This window comes from Sorex fumeus, unplaced genomic scaffold, assembly GCF_029834395.1.
Source record: "Sorex fumeus unplaced genomic scaffold, SorFum_2.1 ptg000123l, whole genome shotgun sequence".
Lineage (NCBI taxonomy): Eukaryota > Metazoa > Chordata > Mammalia > Eulipotyphla > Soricidae > Sorex > Sorex fumeus.
In genome coordinates, this window is record NW_026606180.1 from 836,999 (window position 1) to 858,463 (window position 21,465).

The 21,465-nt window shown below is 48.8% G+C and overlaps 2 protein-coding genes across 2 annotated transcripts; one reads left to right on the forward strand and one right to left on the reverse strand.

Annotated features, from left to right (window-relative positions):
• Positions 1 to 858: 858 nt before the first annotated feature.
• On the reverse strand, positions 859 to 2,067 carry TSPO2 (translocator protein 2). Its single transcript, XM_056137331.1, has 3 exons — positions 1,888 to 2,067; positions 1,244 to 1,385; positions 859 to 1,059 (listed from the first exon to the last, which is right to left on the reverse strand). The coding sequence occupies exons 1-3, from the start codon at positions 2,061 to 2,063 to the stop codon at positions 859 to 861; spliced, it is 519 nt and encodes a 172-aa protein (XP_055993306.1). The 5' UTR covers positions 2,064 to 2,067.
• A 9,547-nt stretch (positions 2,068 to 11,614) lies between these two features.
• On the forward strand, positions 11,615 to 20,753 carry UNC5CL (unc-5 family C-terminal like). The gene is given in 7 exon segments (XM_056137332.1): positions 11,615 to 11,735; positions 11,738 to 11,847; positions 12,084 to 12,108; positions 12,800 to 12,901; positions 15,655 to 15,713; positions 15,903 to 16,022; positions 20,601 to 20,753. Coding segments are annotated over 7 exon segments (690 nt in total).
• The last annotated feature ends 712 nt before the right edge of the window (positions 20,754 to 21,465 follow it).

Here is a 21,465-nt window from a genome sequence, read left to right on the forward strand (position 1 = left end):
ATGGCTATATGAAAGCAAAAATGAAAACTAATTTTATCAGACTATCACATAAAATATTAGCACAATCTAAGTAGTGCATGATGTGATACATATATTTATTAATCTAATTGAGATAGCCAGTTATTAGCAATTGTTTTTATTTGTATGCTTATTTATATAATGTATTCAAATATAAATGCACAAGTATGGATTTATTTACATAATGATTTGATGATTAATAATGATAATTAACTTACCATAATATCTCCTACAACATAATTGATTAATCATATTAAACATTGTAATGTTATTTGTAAATATAATGCACATATAATACATAATAAATAGACCTGGCCTATATAATTAGTATATTTTTTCACTTCTGCTTTGTTTTGGCAACTTTTCAAAATATTTTATTCTTCAGAACGTTAAGAACCTAAGTTGCATATATCTGGAACATGCGTGGGAGGGCTCCTGAGTGCCCGCTGCCTCCATTCCCGGGCTGCCACCATCATTCTTGTGTGCAAACTAAGGCATAGGGACGTGTTCCTCAGTCCCCTGGCAGCCCTGGACGTGGCACTCACATTCACTTTCCAGCAGGCCCTCCAGGGGTTCTGTTCATGGAGATAGTGAATTGAACGTTTATTAGAGCAGGACATAGCAGTTTAAAAGACTCCCTCCTCTTTCCCATGCATATGAGTTTGGAGTAGAACTGGGCCTAGCAGACCAGGACAAGTGGTTCCATTGGATCAGATCCCCCCTCAGGACTCTTCAGTCCTTGGCTCCTTCCCTGCGCCTCCCTTTTCTCCACCTTCCACCGCCCAGCTGGTGGTTTCCTGTACCCCTGCTTTGCCCCATCCCCAGTGCCATACCCCTGCCTCAGTGGGCCCTTTGTCCCATAGGCTGAGTCTGCTGCTTGGGACAGAGGCTGTCCTTCCACAGGTGGTAGGTGATAGAGGTTGATACGGTGAGCCAGGCCAGGTAGGGCAGCAGGAGCAGAGCCGCCAGCTTGTTGATGGGCTGCCAGATGAATGCTGTGCTCAGCACCAGCCCATAGAGCAACAGCAGGTGCAATAGTGCCTAGGCGGGACCCAGGGAGGTCAGGCAGGTGGCCGTTCACCTCTCACAGCACCCTGGACCCCGGGTGTCTAGGCTCTCCCCGGAGTGCAGAGCAGCCTGCCTATTCCCTTGTCCCCTGACCAGCCTGCTCTGCTCTGTGCTTCCGGGGCTTGGGCTCACCCCTGCTTCCAAACCCCTGTCTTACCAGACCAGAGTTTTGGGTCACAAATAAGAAAATCAGGACGGTCCAGCTGATGGCAAGCTGAGTGGCGTAGAGGCCGAGAGGCAGGGCCAGGGGCCGGCCAAAGCCCCCTCCAAGGTCCTTCCACACCAGGTAGGAAGCATAGCTGTGGGGAGATGGTGAGAAACCCTCAAAGGAACACTGGTGGTCACCAAGGGGGCTTCTCTGTGGGTTAAAATGAGAGCCTGGGTCTGGGCCTGTGGTTTTCACCCTCCGTAGGCCTCCATGGTATAAAAACAAGAACTACTTTGTAGACTGCTAAGGCAGAAAGAACTATAATAGAAATCTTTATACAGAGGTTATAGTATCATGACATGATCCAGAAGTACCATATATAACATTATATTTTGAAGGTGACAGGAAATGTCCTAAAATGGGAAGGGTAAATGAAAACCACTGTCCAGGAATCATCTGAAGGATGGATGGAAGTGAGGGGGGAGTCAGGCACAGTAAGATGGGGACAAAGAGGGGAGACATGGAGAGGTTCAAAGGAGAGGGATGACGGACCAGGACTGGGCCAGGGGGCCACCCCTCTGGAGAGCTGTGTCTTCAGTAGCCCAGGTACTCCCTGTGGGTGCCTTGGCCATGGCTTAGAAAGGGATGCTCACCCCATGACAGAGTAGATAGTCGTCCACACAAGTAACAAGACTTTGTGGTGTGGGCACCAGGGCAGCTTCCTCGGGTTGTCACACCAGGAAGACATTCCGCGGCGGCCCGTGAGCAGCCAGACCAGGATGGGCCCAAGGTGGGGCAGGGCCACAAACATGGCTCCTTGGGGCCACATTCTCCAAGAGGAAACAAGATCTGGGGAGGCAGAGATGGGACATTCCCCTCAGTCTTTTCCTGGCTCACATTGTCCACCTCCTCCCTAAGCCCATTCCCTGGCTTGATCCAAGGAAGTTCAACCACATTGGGCAATCCCCTTCCTTGGACTGGTGCCTGTGGCTCTTAGGGGCCCTTCCTGGCCTCTTTCCTGGCTCCCATGGATCTATTTTCTCCACAGCCAGGGCATCTGGCACCAGGATCTACCATGTCTGGAAAGGTGCCTTCCTCTGAAAAATCTCTGCTCATGCATGCCTCTTTCTCCTGGAGATGTGTCAGGCACAGATGTCTTCTTGTTTCCAGGCTAGGTGGCATGGGTCAGGTACACAGCAAGCCCTAGGTAAGGACGTCACCTAAACTGAACACCACCGGGGCTGGAATGATAGCACAGCAGATAGGGTGTTTGCCTTGCATGCACCTGGGTTCAATCCCCAGCATCCCATATGGTCCCCTGAGCACCGCCAGAAGTAATTCCTGAATGCATGAGCCAGGAGTAACCCCTATGCAATGCCAGGTGTGACCAAAAAAAGAAAAAAAAAACTGAACACCACCACACTGACAAACCACTCAGACAAAAAACTGTGCTCTAAAGGCAAAAGGCAGAGGTGGGGACAGAGGCAGACGTTTCTGATCCAGAAAGAACCAACCTGTTCACGCAGGGCTTATCTTACTCCTCCAGACAACGGACTTAGAGGTCCCTGTCCCCCGTTGGAAACTCCCGCTCAAATGCAGACTCAGCTGGCAGTTTAATCTATGAATTATTAAGTACCCCTCTGGGACTGAGGGATGGCCTCACTATTCCTGCTTGTAGCAGTGTGGAGTGACAAGTTGCTGGAGTCCAATGACTTGGCTTTGGACAGAAAGCGGCTGTGCGAATCTGCATATTTCTGGCATGTCACTTGCATGTGGGATGTGATGCAGACCCTCCTCCAGCCTGAGGAAACCTCGGATTTCCTTCCTTTCCTTTGTACCTTCAGTTTCAGTCTCCTCCTTCTCCACGGGTGACTGGTCAGGATAGAAAGGAGAAGTTTGTTCTGAGAGTCCAAGACTGGCCTTTCTCCTTCCATTTCCTCCTCTCCCCTGACCTAGACGTTCCATGGGCAGCGCTGACCGGCCTGCCTGAGCCTTTGCCGTTTCCTTCCCCTTCCTGTGCAGAGGCACAGCTCTAGCTTCCTGCCTTCTAGCTCCGTTTTCTACTTTCCTATCCAGAATGCTGTTCCCATCCCCTATTCTCTCCACACTCACCTCCTTGGTCTCCTCTCCCCCACCAGCCCAGGACCTCCTGTTCCTTCTGTGCTCCCCTTACCTCGGGCAGCACACTTCGCAGACTGGGTGGCGGTGAATCAATATGGTGGGAATGCAGAGGAGGGTGGGGATGGGGCAAGGGTGGGGCAGGACTGGTCTGCCTTTCTCCAGTGATAAGCAGCGAGGCACTGTTTGGGGAGAGTGATTGGCTACATGCATGGTGAGAGAAACGCTTCTTTCCTCTCACTAGGTATGTGATTGACCAGGTTCTGGAGGACCCTGTGATAGATGGCCGAGGAACTGGCAAGGTGTGACCTGGACTTCCAGAAAGGTCAGCCCGAAATGTGCCAGCCCGAAAAGTTTCAGACACCTGTGGTCTCCACACCCATGGGATGTAGGTCCATGGGGACAGTAGGGCACATATGACTTTACTAGAACCTTACTGAAACAAGACTGCCCCTAAGTGAGACAAGTACCCAGGTGCGTTGGTATCTAAACATTTCCTGGTTTTAGACATGCAAGTTGGCATGGCTCTTTCTGGCTTACAACATAAGCAAATGTAAACACATTTACAATATCATGTCCCAATGAGAAGCCAGTCTCTAGGGTGATGCAGAGTCTTGTCCAGCAAAAGCACATGTCTACCCTCTGCCCCTGCAAAGTCCTGAGCCCCTCTTCCTTGCTGGCATCTATTTGAATATGACAAGTAGTGCTTTGTAGCAGGAGTTTGGGGCTTTGTGTTAGCATCTAACCTTTCAGTACATGTATTGCAAACCATAATGCCCAAAAGGAGAGAGAGAGACAGACAGACAGACAGACAAAGAGACAGAGAGACAGGGAGACAGAGAGAGAGAGGAGAGAGAAGGGAGAGAAAAAGAGAGAGAGAGAGAGGTGCCTGCCATAGAAGTAGGTTGAGGGAGTGGGGTGGGAGGGAAACTGGGGACATTGGTGGTGGGAAATGCATACAGATGGAGAGATGAATGACAGAACGTGACTGAAACCCAATCGTAAACTTGGAAAAATATAGCTGAGGAGGATCTATTTCTAGGGCAAGACAAGTAGAGGGCTGGTCAGTGAAGAATCAGGAGTGGCTGGGGGAGCTAAGTTATGGTGTTTTTTTCTTTTTTTTGCTTTTGGGGTCACATCCGGTGATGCACAGGAGTTACTCCTGGTTCATGTACTCAGGAATTACTCCTGGCAGTGCTCGGGGAACCATATGGGATGCTGGGAATTGAATTGAACCCGGGTCTGCTGCGTGCAAGGCAAATGCCCTACCCGCTGTGCTATTGCTCCAGCCCTAAGTTATGTTTTGAGCTGGCAGCAGTGGACCCCAGAAGGAGGATGTAGTGAGGCCATAGAAGTGCTGTCAGTGGGAGAACTGGGGGTTGAGTTGGGGGAGGAGCTCATTTGCTCCAGGCAAGAAGGTGAATTAGCTTCTTAGACCCAGTGAGGCTCTGGGGAGCTGCACTTACAACTGTCTCAGGTTGTGAGGCAGGGCAAAGAGCTTGAACTCTGGGCTTTGGTGGTTCCAGAAATGTTGTTGCTACCATCTTTACAGCATACAGCCGGAAGAGAAGGGTCACATGGAGGGCGGGACCCACAGCTCCTGGAGAAAAAGAAAAAAACAGGTTCCAAAAAGAGCCGAGATCACCGGGAAGTCCCAGATGGGGTAGGTACCGCATCCTGCCTCCCCCAGATGGAACCCCGGTGACCAGAAGCTTCTACAAGCACAGCTCGAGTATGCAGGAACTAGGACTTTTCCTTAAAACCGTGCGGCCGCGTAAGTGGCCGCATGACATCTCTCTATATACAAAGTGATCAATGGGAAGTAAACCACCCAACGTTTCTCCCTGAAAATCAGAGTTAAGTTTGAAGCACGGCCACAGCCCCAGAAACACAAGGACTTAATGCAGAACCCAGCAGCTTGGAGCAGAAAAGTGAACGGACTATGCGTTAATCCAGGCCATCATGTCCGCCCGGAGGGGAAAGGGTGTTGCCCCATTCGCCCTCTCTTCTCTGGAAAGAAAGATGGCGGCCACATGGGAGCCTTGTGGACAGCAGGTATGAGCCGGGGGTGTGGGGGCGACTAAAACCTCATGGGAAGGGGGGCGTTCCGGTCCGTCCTTCACGCCCTACCGAGGTCACCAGTTGCCCCCCGCGAGTGGCTCTCCAGCACAGCCACGGCCCCAGGAGCACAAGGACTTAATGCAGAACCCGGCAGCTTGGAGCAGAAAAGTGAAAGGACTATGCGTAATCCAGGCCATCATGTCTGTCCGGAGGGGAAAGGGTGTTGCCCCATTCGCCCTTTCCTCCCTGGAAAGAAAGATGGCGGCCGCATGGGAGCCTTGTGGACAGCAGGTATGAGCCGGGGGTGTAGGGGCGACTAAAACCTCATGGGAAGGGGGTCGTTTCGGTCCGCCCTTCACGCCCTACCTAGGCCACCAGTTACCCCCCACTAGCGGCTCCCCAGCACAGCCACGACTCCAGAGCACAGAAACCAATTTCTTAACTATCTGACTTTCAGTAGAAATACTTCCAGGGTCAATAAGTAAAATAGCAGAAATCCAAAACCAACATTTAATTCTTGAACCCAGCTGTAGAAAGCAAATCACTTCACAATGCTTTTTCAGCATGTCTGATTTGGGGGGCGGGTAAACTCTAAATAATAGTGATGAATCTTTTAATGAAACAATGAATCTAATCAAAGCAGATAGAGTGTTAACTAGAATTCATCTGCCTCACAGGGTCTGGGAGGGGTGGGGGGTGAGGTCTTATTGGGGTTCTTCATGGTAAAAAATAAGTATTGGTAAAGGGAAATGTGTTTGATATTTGCATGACTGAGGCCTAAACCTGAAAGCTTTGTAACCTTTCCCACAGTGATTCAATAAATAAATAAATTGGAAAAAAAAAGAAATGTTGTTGCTATAGAAACTTAGTTGTTATCCCTTCTTTCTTTCCCTTTTCTTGGTCCCTTCCTTGTACCTTGATAGGAAAGGGAGTCATTATACAGGGGACCCAGAATGTACTTTTATTTCCTCTATTTCTCTTCCAGTTTTAATTTTTTGTTTGTTTATTTTGTTTTGGTCATACTCAATGATGGTCAGGGGCTACTCTTGACTCTGCTCCCAGAGATTGCCCTTGGTGGTGCTTGGGAGACCTTATGAGATGTAGGGGATCAACCCGGCTTGGCTGCATGCAAGGCAAAGACCTGACCCACTGTCCTCTCCTTCCAGCCCCCTTCAATCATTTTCCTTTGTTCTAGAAGTGGAAAGTCAGAGACCTGGGGAAGGCAGGAATCAGGGAGAGAAGGGGGTGTTCCTGGAGCTCCTGGAAGCCCTACTATCCCCTTCTGTCTTGCCTTCAGCTGTAGTTTAATGATTTCACACCCATCTCACTGTGGGGAGATGACTTTCTTTCCTTATCTGTGGAATGAAGATAAATATAACACTGTGAATTATGGCTGCTGAGAGGAACAAATGAGACTGGTCTCCAGAGTGTCTTAGCACAGCAACACAGCCGGAAACTCCATAAATGGGGCTATCCTTATTGCAGTTGTCATTCCAGTTATCTTTAAAGGAAGGGAAGGGATGGAAAGGAAAACCTACTTCCCTGCCCCTCATGCCGACCAGATTGCTTGCCAAGTCACCTGGTGCATCTCTGTGTCCAGCAAGAGCACTGACCTAAAATGCTACTGCACCATCAATGAGATTTGATTTGAAATTGAAAGGAAAGTAATGCTTGCCTATCACCATTTCAGTGAATACAAAAGGCAATCATCTCTTCCCTCAGCCTCCAAGTGGAATTTTCATGTTGGGGACAGGGTCTCAGCTCTTGGTGAGCCATAAGAATAAAGTCCCAAGCATGTGATCATCTAATCTTCGATAAGGGGGCAAGAAAAGTGAAATGGAGCAGGGAAAGTCTCTTTAATAAATTGTGCTGGCAAAACTGGACGGTTACATGCAAAAAAGTGGGCTCAGATCTCTGCCTAACGCCATGCACAAAAGTAAGATCAAAATGGATTTATGACCTCAACATCAGACCAGGTTCCATAAAGTTCATTGAAGACAAAGTTGGCAAAACCCTCCATGATATTGAGGCTAATGGTATCTTCAAAGATGTCATGCCACTGGCCAAGCAAGTGAAAACAGAGATAGACAAATGGGACTATCTTAAACTAAGAAACTTCTGCACCTCAAAAGAAACAGTGACCAAAATACAAAGACAGTCTACAGAATGGGAAAGGATATTCGCCAAATACACATCCGACAAGGGGTTTATATCAAGGATATACAAGGTACTGGCTGAACTCCGCAAGAAGAAAGCACCCAACCCCATCAAAAAATGGGGCGAGGAAATGAACAGAAACTTTCGCAAAGAAGAAATCCAAATGGCTAAAAGGCACATGAGAAAATGCTCTACATCACTAATCATCAGGGAAATGCAGATCAAAACAACAATGAGATATCATTTCACACCACAGAGGCTGGCCCATATCCAAAAGAACAAAAGCAACGGGTGCTGGCGTGGATGTGGCGAGAAAGGGACCCTCCTTCACTGCTGGTGGGAATGTCAACTGGTCCAAGCCTTTTGGAAAACAGTATGGACGATTCTCAAAAAATTAGAATTTGATCTCCCATTTGACCCAGCAATACCACTCCTGGGAATATTCCCCGGAGAGGCAAAAAAGTATAGTCGAAATGACATCTGTTTGTTCATTGTAGCACTCTTTACAATAGCCAGAATCTGGAAAAAACCTGAGTGCCCGAGAACAGATGACTGGTTAAAGAAACTTTGGTACATTTACATAATGGAGTACTATGAAGCTGTTAGAAATGATGAAGTCATGAAATTTACATACAAGTGGTACTACATGGAAAGTATTATGTTAAGCAAAATGAGTCAGAAAGAGCGGGATAGGAAGAGAAAGATTGCATTCATCTGGGGAACATAAAGCAACAAAATGGGAGATTAACACTCAGGAGTGGCCGAGATTAGTACCAGGAATTTTGCTCCATGACTTGGAGGCCAGCCACATGTGCTAGGGGAAAAGGAAGCTCAGATAGAGAAGAGAGCACCAAATAAAGGATGTTGGGAGGATCCTCCCAGGGTGGGAGAAGCATGCTGAAAGTAGACTATAGACCAAACATGATTGCCACTCAATGCCTCTCTTGCAAACCACAGGACCCAAAAGGAGAGAGAGAGAACAAGGGGGAATGCCCTGCCACAGAGGCAGGGGGGGATGGGGGGTAGGAGGGATGCTGGGACCCGTGGTGGTGGAGGATGAGCGCTGGTGGAGGGATGGGTACTTGATCACTGTATAACTGAAACCCAAGCACAAAAATTTCTAAGTCTATAACTGTACCTCATCGTTTTTCACTAAAAAAAAAAAGAATAAAGGGAGTTGAGAGGGCAAGTGGCCTGGATTTCTCTAGGACAGTCCCTAGGAGGGATTGTCACACAGGGGTCTGAGGTCTTGGAAGGAGGCACCTGTGCTTAACAGGATAGACTGAGCCATTGAGTAACTAAATTCCATTCCTCAAAAGTTTTATGGCAGCCAATAAGATATTCTCTTTGGCAGACATAAACCTGATCTTCAGACAGTGTTTATCTGAGTGGGAAAAATCACAAGGACCACAAATATGGAGTTAGGGACCTGGAGAGTGTGTGTGTGTGTGTGTGTGTGTGTGTGTGTTGTTGGAGGGTTTGATGGGGGGATGCAACAGTGACAGGTTTCTGCCAGGTTAAGTCATGCAGATTTTGTCTCCAGGTGATTACAATGAGAAGGGGAGCTGTCTTCATTCCTCATTCCAGTGCATCCCGCACACCCCAGCCAGATCAATCCAGTCTGCTATGTTGGGAAGTGGGATTAGGGTGTGGATAAAGGAGACAGAGAGGCACAGAGACAGAGAAAGAGACAGACAAAATTCTGTTGAGTGAATTGATCTGGCTGGGTGCTTGCCTTGCTGTGGTCAACTAGATTTGATACATGATATTCCCCCTGAGCGCTGCAGGAAGTGAAACCTGAGCACAGAACCAGGAGTAGTCCTTGAGCACTGCTGAGTGTGGTTCAGACCTTCCCCTTGATGTAGGCAGGTAGATAGGGAAAGGCCCTTGGTGATGAAACTTGAATTAACAAAGTTTCATCGAAGAAGAATTCTAGGACTGATCCACCTCGTGGATACAGAAAACAAAGACCTGATAAGACCATCCCCAGACCCTGAAGATATGGGCCTCCTCCCCATGAAATTCCTCTTTTTTGAAAATCTTCGAACCTCCCTTTCAATCCGGTTAACTCCAGCGAGCCAGCCCCAAGGAGATTCCAGGACATTCCAAAGATTCTCGGACCCCCCTTTCAATCCGATTAACTCCAGCGACCCAGCCCCAAGGAGATTCCAGAACATTTCGAGACAGAAGGATCTATAAGAGCCAGCTCAAGAACCCATTTGGGGCTCTCTCCACCCTCGAAGAAGCCCACGTTCTCCCTGGATGCGTTACTCTCTCTCCCTTACTCTCCATTCCCCCGCTTATCTGCTTATCCTTTTCTCTCCCTCTCCAAAAGCCTCCAAATAAAATCTGTTACTTCACTGCTTGTCTACTCCTGAAATTCTTTTCTGTGAGCGAGACAAGAACCCTAGAAACCCCGGGTAAGGCTTGGGACTGGTCTCTCCTTTCCTGCAAAGAGCAAATTCTCACCCCAACTTGAGTCCGTGGCTCCCCGAGCAATCGGGTGGCGGGGATCAACTCCCGTGCCGAGAAGACCAAGCGGACTTCAGGTGTGTCTTGATGGCCACCTTGTGGGGCTGGCAGCGCTTAGGCCTGTGCTGAGCAGGTGCTCACTGCAGACTTTACCGATCCTAGCCTACCCAGGGACTCTTGGGTGGCAGAGGTGGAGTGAGAGAGAGTGACTGTCTTTCTCTCCTCTGGACTCACATGAGCCACCCGTGGGGTCCACCGACATCACCCTTACCCTTATCCCAGGATCCTCACCAAAAAATAAATCTGCATACCACCCTGTAGGGGTTAGCAGCAGCCTGAACATCCACGTCCAGCTTCCCAACAAGGCCTGCACCTATAGCCATGACACCGCCCCCGTCAAGACCAAAGCCTGGAAGCCCCTGAGACAGGCACTCCCACTGTAGGTGAGCACCTGGTAGGGGGCGATGCAGCAGTGCTAAGTTACTGCCAGGTTAAGTCAAGCAGATTTTGTCTCCAGGTGATTACAGTGAGAAAGGGAGCTGTCTTCATTCCTGCACCTATTTCTGGATAGAGCTACCCTTTCTCCGTCCCTCCCACATGACTTGCAAATTCCTTATCCCCTGGCCGGCTCCTGTTTCCTCTGTCCCGGAATCTGTGAATCTGGTCTCACCCCAACCTTGACCAGGACTTCACACCTCGCACCACTGTCTTCTAGTCACAGATGCCTGCTGTGACCACAGCCCTTTGTCTAGAGGGACTCATCCCATCCTTGCTTCTGTCTCTAAAGCTGTATCTACCCTGTAACCTTGTTCGTGATTGCTCCCTACTGTCTGAGGTAGTTTGTCCCCTTATCTCATGTCTTCCTTTCCCCTAAACTTTTCCAGGATCTCAGGTTCTTCTTTCTCCCAGTCTCCTTGCCACTGACCAGACAGGAGTCATGTGTGGGGCCCCTACAAGAATGGTGGATGCTGCCCACCTTTCCTCTCTCCCATGCCTCAGAATACTTGCTGGCTCTTCTCCCCATTCAGTGCCTGTGACTGAGACAGCTCACCCTTTGTCCCCTGTCTCCTCTGTCACTAGTTCCTCCTTATGCGTGCCCTGGAAGTGCTCCTGGGAACTTTAGCGTCCCTGTTAAGGCCTGGGCTACTGCAGGAGCAAAGTGATAGGGGTTTAGCGCCTCACATCCTCTGCTGGCCGTGCATGATTTTTCTGACATGGCCTCCTTACTAAGATCGTACAAAGTTATCCACACACAATCCTCCCTTCCCAAATGGTTCTCCCTTACCCATTCTCTGTTTATGATTCTCTGCATGGTCCTCCCTGCATGATCCTTTGAACAGTTCTTCTCATTTGACCTACATGTACCTTGTACATGACCTGCAGGATCCTTCCTGCACATTCCTCTCCACGTCATCCTCCCCTTATGGTCTGCCTACAAAGCCCTTCTCTCAAAGTCCTCCTACCCAATTCTCTTGGAATGATCCTCCCTATCTGGGCCTCCTGAATGGCCATCCCTGCATAGTCCTCCCCCACTACAGCCCTCCCATACATATCTCAGCACTCTCCCCTGGCATGGTCTTCCTGGTCTCCTCCACAGCCTTTACACATGTACTGAGGTGCCCACTGGTCGAGCACTGCAAGTTACTGCAGCTGACTGTGTTCCGTTAACCACTGGTGCCTGGGCATTCCCACCTGTAGCAACATATCTCTGTAATACATCCTGTGCCCTGCAGTGGCCCATCACCAATGAGCAACCCCATGGTGGACATCTGCATAGGCCATGCCAGCTCTTCAACTTCACCGGGGTCTGAAGGAACCATTACCTGAAGTTCAAGCACATCTCTTAGGTGAGGGAGGTGAGGGGGTCTGGAGGACCCCACCCAAGGAGAAAGGTCTGAGTGGTATTCCCCTGTGATAGAAAGCTGGGAACCTCAGGTGTCTTTTGGACACTCCTTGGGCAGGCAGCTTCCTCCAGCTGCCTCTGGGAATTCCCAGGCCTTGACCTGATATGCAGTTACTCAGTTACTTAACCCTTTTTCAGTCTGAGTCCTCCAGTGAGAGAGCAGGTGAGCAGTGTGGGAGAGAGGAATATGCTTTTTTAGCAGCAGGGAGGAGTCACTGATGGGCTCGTCTGTCTTTGCTCAGAGGAATCCCATTATTTGTTCAGGCATTCTTGCCTTCAATATATACTATAGCACAGTGGGTAGGGCATTTGCCTTGCACGTGGTTGACCCGGGTTCAATTTCTCCATCCCTTTTGGAGAGCCCGGCAAGCTACTGAGAGTATCCTGCCCTCACAGCAGAGCCTGGCAAGCTAGCTCCCCGTGGCATATTCGATATGCCAAAAACAGTAACAAGTCTCACAATTTAGACGTTACTGGTGCCTGCTCGAGCAAATCGATGAACAACAGGACAGTGCAGACAGTGCATTCTTGCCTTCCCGGCACAGACTGATGGATTTGCCAGTGGTGTTCATGTGACTGTAAACAGGGCATGCATGCACCTGAATTTTGGGGGTAATGAGAAGGAGAGTGGGAGGGGAAGTCCCTGTAGTGTGTGGATGGAAGGGGGGGGGGAAGGCAGACCACTTCACGCCTGTCCCTCACAGGCTTTGGGAACTCCTGTTGTTTCCTCCTCTCTTTGCTTCCCCTTGTTTCTCACTGTAGCACTCTGCCCAGTACTTGCTATATAGAAAGACTTTTTACACATTCATGGGGCAGCCCACTCACGGAAGCCCTCTATTTTCACCCCTCCCCAGGTGGGGAAAATATGGATGATAACTGCTGCTGACTAGTGCCCCATCTCCACATCTGGCATGGGAAGTGCCCTTTCCTCTCCTGCTTAGTGAGAAAAGCAGGCAGTATGGGAGTCCCACATGCATCCCCTGTTGGTCACCCTCCTCCCTCAACCCCACAGGGACTCTGCAGCTCCTCCTTGGTCATACTCATACGCTTCCTCTTACAGGCCAGAAGCCCAGCCACAGGCAGAGAAGATGACAGAGCTTTGTGCTCCAGCTTCTGAAGTCCCTCACACTTGCTCTCTAGCTACCCCAGAACATTTTCCCTCTCACTTACCCTCCTCGCCTCTATGTAGCCACCAACAATAGGACTGTGCAGACCAATGAGATCATTGCCACCATGACACCTTCCAGAACATGAGTTTCAACTGATGGTCTGTAAATGCAGGACCTGAGGGGAGCACTGCACAAAGTTTGGGATATCATAAGCCTGGGGCCCCGTAAACAAGGCCCTGAGAAATGGCAGGTGACAACATCCTTCCAGGACATAGGTCACCTTGCCTCTAGGTATCCATTTCCCCTTACTCTCCCTCATATATCCATCCATGCATCCAGCAGGAGAGCAAAAGAACAAACCCTGGAGGAAGCCTTTCTCCTGGCCTAGAGGAACCTGGACGTCAGTGGAAAGTGGTGTCTCTCTTGGCTGGCTGTTCACATCTAAGAAATGATGTTCTTATTTCAGTATGACCACATGGCAAGGAAGGGGTTCTCAAGTAGAAGGGAGATAACCCACTCCTTTTTTTTTATTTTTGGGTCACACCCGGCGATGCACAGGGGTTACTCCTGGCTCATGCACTCAGGAATTACTCCTGGTGGTGCTCAGGGGACCATATGGGATGCTGGGGATCAAACCCGGGTTGGCTGCTCACAAGGCAAATGCCTTACCTGCTGTGCTATTGCTCCAGCCCCCAGGTAGCCCACTCTTAAGGGAAGATCAAAGAATTCAGAGTCAAGGGTCTGAATTTGAGGAACCATCATTCTTTCTTACTGAGGTGTATGTAAATACCTCCCCCCCCCCCCCCAGAGTGCCGTGTTGGGACAAGGAACCCAGGTCAGGAGAAATAGAGAGAGGGGGCCGTGAATACTTGCCTGAACTCAGAAATGCTATTTTTGGGGGCAGTCTTCCTAAGTGGTGCCCAGAAGATCTTGAGAGCCCTCCCTGAGTTTCTTTATCAACTGGACACTGAGCTAAGAATGTGGTGATATGGTGCTAGGGATTTGCTGGTAATACTGGTAGAGCTTAAGGACTTTCAGAGCTATTCCTGGTGATGTTAGGGGAATCAATGGTCCCAGGGACTGAATGGGAGCCAGCTGAATGCCAGTCATGTGCCTTATCCCCTGCGGTGATACTATTATAGTATTCCCTCCTTTTTCCTCATCCTAGACATCTCCTCATGTTTAGGTTTCCCTGTGTGTGTTCAAGAAATAAATGAGTGAAGGCAGCATGGTCTCTCTCTCCCACCACATGTGCATTAAGTGGCCATGAGCTGCTTCCCCACCCCAGCCTGCAGCTGCATGAGGGAGGGAGCAGGGCCGCCAGGCTGCTTGGTGATCCGTTGCCATTTATTCCATTCTCCCCACTGCCTGTTCCAGTCTCACTCAGCTCCCCATTCTAGTCTCATACTGCCCCTCATCCCTGTCTTCTCCTGTCCCCCAGGATACTTTCCCCTCTCCCCACTCTCTGTTCTGTTGCTCCACCTTAGTCTAGACCCCAACCTGAATGATTACTCAGGGTAGCAACTACCCCTAGGTGAGATGGCACAATCAACATATGTAAAGCCCTTCCCTTCCTTCTGGGAGAACTCTTCTAAAACAAAGATCCTTTGCTAGGCGATTATTAGAGGGCAGAATTTCATCTAGGGGTTCAGTTCTCCTTTCCTTAGTCCAACAACCATTTAAACATTCATCTTAATTCTACTTCTTAATGTTAGTCATTTTGTATGGACACAGTAAGAGATACATTAAGCTTATAGGGTGGCTCTCCTGGGGACATCTCGCTATAGATCCCAGACTACAGTGCTCAGGCCAGATGACCCCTTCCTAACCCTAAGCAGGGTCCTTTTCCAGTTGTTTCTCTTTGGATTGTCGTAGAATTTGCCCATGATCATGCTCTTATAGTTAAGTGTTTGGTGCTTGACCTGGCGGGTTTGATGCCAGGGTAGCTCATACCTTGTCCTGGGTCCATCCAGTCCCTCGTCGGGACCTTGCTTTTAGGGTGCTAGAAACTAAGGGCAACTGAGGCTTATGTCGAGTAAATATGACAGATACCCAGAAGTTATTCTGAGCCAATTAAGTCCCAAGTTACAAAAGCATAGCATTAACTGTCTTCCTGTATCTATAGAAAAGGACATTGTTCTAAAGTAAACTATGCCAAGGACATAAGGGAAAGAGAAAAGCGATATTTCACTTACAAACACAAATCCAGAGATCTCTGAAGAGTTTGACTTTACAAGTCACCACTCAGGGGAAGTGAGTGATTAATAGAGAAGTTAAAGATGAATACCAAGGAAATGGGAGTCCTTCGGGAGCATTGTATTACTCAGCAAAGCACAAACCAATGTTATCCTACACCCTGTGTGTGGCTTGTGTGTACCTGATTTCAGTGGGCAAACAAGACAGAAGGCTCTAGGGTAGGAAAGCAGAGAATAGGTTTGGAGTCCATTGTTAGGTGGGACAGGTCTCTGGAAAAGTGTCTCTGCGTGGGTGACAGGTGGGAGGAAAGATGAGGAATGGAGGTAGGTTCTCCAGATTCTGGGGAGAAGGCTACTTTATGATCCTTAAGTGTAGTGTATTGCCTGTCTTCCTGTTGGCTCAAGAATTGGAGACCAAGCGCATGAAAATCCTTCTGTTCCAGGCATCTGAGGAAAAAACCTGGGTGTGCAACCCTCTGTTGCTAAACACCCCTATGTAGTTGATGAGATGGGGATGTGGGAGGCTGCTTTCTAGGGATGTTTGGGACCTTCCCACTAGTGCCTGAAGGTGATGCAATACTTGAGAATCTTGTCTGCAACAGACTGGGTCTCTTTTGTTCTTATCTCTGGAATATCCCTCTCCCTCACCTCAGACTTGCCCCCCTCAGTACCCTCCCATACTGTTTGAGCAGCTGTAGAAGTTATTGGAGTCCATCACAGGCAATTACTGGGGCTGCTTGGCCTCCCCCCTGGGACTCTGGTATGAAGATCCAGTAAGGGGCCTGCTGAGGGCATAGGGGAACACCCAGGAGGGCTGTGACAAGGGCTATAGGACCCCCTGAAGATGAAACCTCACTATGGGGAAACCTCAGCTCTGCTGGTCCTGTGGAGGGGAGATACCAGCTCTTCCTTTCTGTCTTCTCCCCTTGCTGTCCTTGACGGTCTTGCAGAGCACTTTACTTTTTTGTGTGTGTGTGTGTGTGTTGTGTATAATATTATACTTTATTTAAAAATACATTTTTCCCAAGTTACATTCTTTTTTTTTACTTTTTTTAATAGAATCACTGTAAGATAGACCCCCAAAAAGCTGTTCATGATCAGATTTCAGTCATACAGTATTCCAACACCCACCCCTCCATCAGTGTACATTTCCCACCACCAATGCACTAATGTCCACAGTTTCCCTCCCATAACCCCCACCCTTCACTTCTTGCCTGCCTCCATGGCAGGCACTTCCTCCCCTCCCCCGTTTCTCTCTCACTCCCTCCTTTTGGGCATTGACTTCACTTCTTTAATTATTATTATTTTTTAAACGGAATCACCATGAAATACACAGTTACAAAGTTGTTCATGTTTGGGTTTCAGTCATACAATGTTCTAACATCCATCCATTCACCAGTGCACATTCCCACCATCATTATCCCCAATTTCCCTTATGCCTTACCTCCCCCCCCCCCAACCCCAACCATACACACACAGCCTTCCTCAATGGCAGATACTTTTCTTCACACATACCCTCCTTTGGGGTATTATGGTTTGCAATACAGGTACTGAAAGATTATAATGTATATCTCTTTACCACTTCACTTTTGACACAACTGGGCACCAGATTTGGGAGGTGCTTCTCACAGCAAGTAGTTCTTTGGGACACCAGTTTGGGTTGCTGTCCATAAGCTCGATGCTGACCTTTTCTACCTAGAGTTTAGAATATTAGATCCCCCAGGTTGAGGACTAAAGACTGCCCTGTACACTTGTCTGCCACTTGTACTTCTGAACTTCTGGCTAAGATTGAAGGTCCCTATTACTCTTTGGGTTTGATATATTTGCATGGCAGTTACCAGTTTATCAAAACAGTGATTCAACACCGGTTCTGTGGATCAGTCTGCAGGGATAAGAAGGCTGAAAACCTGCTGCCAGACCCCATGCCAGGCTGTTTCACTTGGGGCACCCCAGAGGGGGGTGGGTGAGACCCCTTTCTGCCCCAAGGATGCAGCCTCAGCAGCCAAAAACCTCTCCTGCCATGCTCACAGCTGCTCTCCACACACTTGGACTGAGTCTCACCCAAGAGTGAATCCCAGATAGCCCAGGTATGCAGGACTTTGTGACTGAGAACTCTGGATTCAATGGGATTGGGAATAGAGATCCATCACCTGTATCCCCCTATCTTCAGCAACTCAGCAGTCATGCCGCATAAGCCACCTCTGGCTGGTGCCAGATAATCTCATCACCGGCCACCATCCAAATCGCATGTCCCTCTCTCCCAGAAAGCATAACATGACATTTGCCATAACCATGCCACTGGACCCTGTGCCAGGCTGTTTCACTCAGAGCGCCCCAGAGGGAGGCAGGTGAGACCTCTCTCCACCCCAAGGGACCCAAGGGACCTGGTAGTCAAAAACCTGCAGAACTCAACTGCTGCCATGCTCACGACCGCTCTCCACATGCTTGGGCCTAGCCTCACTCATGAATGAACCTATTCCAGGACCGCACAGCCAGAATGCAAAACTTCATATGACACACCCTACCCATATTCCAAGAGTACTGCACCACATTTGATGGGGTTCAAAGTAGGAGGCAACCAATCTTAGAGGGAAATATCCAAGAACACAAGGCTCAACCATTAACAACATGTTAGTGTTCTCTTATAGAAGGACTTAATGGGTGAAATACAACAATCTTCACACTCTTTCCTCTAAGAATACTTTTTTGTAGGATTTTCAGCAGTTTTTCATAATAAACAATACAAAATGCATTATTTTGGTTCTGCTTTGGAGCAGGGATTGGAGTTCAGGATGGAAACATCCGAAATATGGTGGTGGGAAGGTATAATGGTGTTGGGATTGGTGTTTGAATATTAACTGTAATCAAATGTTGTGAACAACTTTATAAAATAAAAATAAATTTTTTAAAAGAAGACTGAAAACCACTGTTTTAGAGGAAACAGTTAAACAAGCAGGTGGAGGAGATGACAGGGCAAGGTCTTGGGAGAGGGTATGGCCCTTCCCTGCCTGCCACAGGAACACCCCAACCTGTCTCAGTGCTGGCATGTACGTGCCTGCTGGGAGCGGCAGCCCTCTGTGACCTGCCTTTTATGGGAAATTCACGTAGGCATGGTAGATCATTATCCCTACTTTCTTACTTCTCCCTTCGCAGCAGAATGGGGCTTAGTGGGATTGAAAATGCCAACTTCTCACCAAGCTGGTGGGTGACCAGCCCCCACCTCGAAACCTCCAGGAATGCATCCAGTGTCCCTCCGTAGAATGAAAGACCTTCCTATTATTCATAAATCAAGGGTTTCAGGAGACCTGTGTCAGAAGCTAAGTATTGGGGTCAAAAACCAAGTATTGAAACACAAGATGCTCTGAACACTCTTATCTGTTAGAAACTTCCAAGGGCTTTAGAACTCAGTGCCAGGAATTGGAGACAGAGTCCAGCAAATATATTTCTTAGTAATAATAACGTCACAGGGGCCAGATAGATAGTTCAGTGGGCAGGGCATTTGTCTTAAACATGACTGACCCCGGTTTGATCCTCAGCAGTCCATATGGCCCTTGCTTAGTGGTCACCAGAAGTGACCACTAAGCACAGAGCAGGAATAAACCCTGAGTACTGTCAGGTGTGCCTCCAAAACAAGCAAGCAAGCAAACAAACAAACAAACAGATAGGCAAGCAGTAGTAGCATCACAAACCAGGACATAATGGGAATGACATAAAAGAAGAGAAATGCCTCTAGCCTTTTTCCTAGAATGATGCCTGAGGCACAATAGGGGCTCAATAAGTAACTGGAAATGAATCAGTAATCAGCTGACAGACTGTTTTGTCCTGGGGTTAGAAGGGCTGACCCTGAGAGTCTGCATGAACTGTATAGCTGTGTGATATGTTTGTTCAATAGGCATCAGCAAGAGTGGGGTCAGACAGCCTGGGTTCCTTGAGAGAAATCTAAGTGAACAGTATAACTGAAATCTAAGCTAAGCCCCTCAACCCAGGCTATTGAGCACTGTTCAGTGGAAACTTGAGGAGATTGAGAGTTGGATTCTGGGAACAGAGGTGGATCTTAACATCACCTTTACTAAACATTGATCAAGCACCTCTACCATATTATGGCAAAGCTGTGCTAGCATTGGGGTGCACGCGCAACAGAATGTGGTGCCAGCACTCAGGTGCTCAGTCTCCGGTGAGGGAGAGAGTTCACAAAGTAAAGGCAGGTAGGGAATGCAGTGTTCACAGCCAGAATTTCACAGCAAGTGGTAAGCAGAAACATAGCAGAGCTGAAGCAAGAATAATCAGAAATTGGGGAAGCCTTGAGAATTTAATTCTGAAAGAAGGTACAGGATGGTCCCTCTCATCAGGGATGTGGGTTAGAAAGGGATTTATGGGAGCATGGAGGAGAGTGGGGTCATCTCTGTTGGGGGGAGTAGCAAGGGCAGTAGTAGGAGTGTAGTGCACCAAGTGGGAAGGCGGAGCTCTGAAGAAGGAAACAAGGAGAAAGGGTCCGAGGAAACAGGGCAAGGCCAGGGTGGGAGAAGCCTGTAGCTTAGGGTATGGATTTGCTTAGTAGGTGAGAAAGACACTAGAACGATTTCTTTCTTTTTTTCTTTCTTTCATTTTTTAAAATTTTTATTAGTGAGACACCATGAGGTACAGTTGTGGACTTACAAATTTTTCTGCTTGGGTTTCAGTTATACAATGATCAAGTACCCATCCCTCCACCAGTGCCCATTTTCCACCACCATGGATCCCAGTATCCCTCCCACCCCTCATACCCCCATCTCACCCTGCCTCTGTGGCAGGGCATTCCCCTCTGACGAGAACAATTTCTTTTGAGCAGTGGAAGATCATACTAAAAGCTGTGGTTTGGGATAACTTTCCTTAATGGCTGTCAGATTATTGTGCAGAGAGAGAGAAAGAGAGAGACAGAGAGAGAGACAGAGAGAAGAACCTATTTAGGAGACTGTCTGAGGAGGGAGAGTTTGTTTGGTGTCATGGGTGGATTATAGAAAAGAAATTAAAAAGCATCAGAGTTGGGAACAGTTTCAGACTCCTCTCCTCGGCAGAGGAGTTTGAGGCCTAAGAGAGAACCATTTGTGGGCCAGAACAACTTTGAATCCTGAGTCCAGGGTCACCAAACCCTTTGACTTAAAAGCCCCGAGCCCTCCCACTTGGGGAGGATAGGGAAAAATAAAAGGGAAAAATAAAAGGAAACTGGAGAGACCAGTCAGATTTGGATCAGGATCGGAACTGGGAGAGGGAAGAGTGTGTGACAGAAGGGGTATACACGTTCCCATGCCCCACTGGCCAGGTTCCTGTCAGGCCAGTGTAGCCTGGCTGAGGCCATCCTGGAGCAGTTTTAGAAGAATGCCAGGCTGCCAGAACTCCTCAGAACGATCATGCAGTGTCTGCACTGTGCCTCTGCCACCCAGAACTCTCTGAGTGGGGGCAGCCCCGGCCCTGTGCATTGGGCCTCTCTGGACAACCTGGACCTGGACCTGCACGAAGAGCTCTGAGCACCTGCCACTGGGGCCCTGGATACTGGGATACTGGAGAGTTTCCTCAAAGCCAAAGAACATCGTAATATGCCTTGATGTGCCCAGTGATCTTATCAGGATCCTCAGAGGGATGTCTGTGGCCACCTGTGATGAGGTCAGATACCATTGCTCCTGTCTCCAGCCAGGACCACCCTGGGGACTGGCTTTGTCCTGAATGTCAAACCGCTTTTGGCTGGCAGGGGGCGCAGGAGCCCAGGAAATGGCCACAGCCTGCCCAGCTTCTGGGAAGTTATATCTTAGACTGTTAGGTGGCCAAAAGGCACTGGTGGGGGGGGGGGGGGGGGGAGGGGTGTGAGAATGCAAATATTCACTGAGCACTTAGAAACACCCAGAAGAGGGCTAGGTCTCATAGAGAATGCAGGAGTGTGCGAGGTTGGATCTGGAGATTCTACAGTCTTTTCCCTCCTCTGGGCGTCAGGGGCCTTTGTAGGAGTCGAAGGGGACCCCCCTGAAAGGGACTCTACCTAGTAGTTAGGGACTGTGGGTGAGGTAATAAATGTACAGACATGTGGGTGGAGAGGGAGGGAGCTAGTGGGAGCTAGAGGAGGCTTTGGCCATGTCGAGTGATTTGAAGAACTCTGCTTTTTGGGTCACATCCAGCGATGCTCAGGGGTTACTCCTGGCTCATGCACTCAGGAATTACCCCTGGCACTGCTCGGGGGACCATATG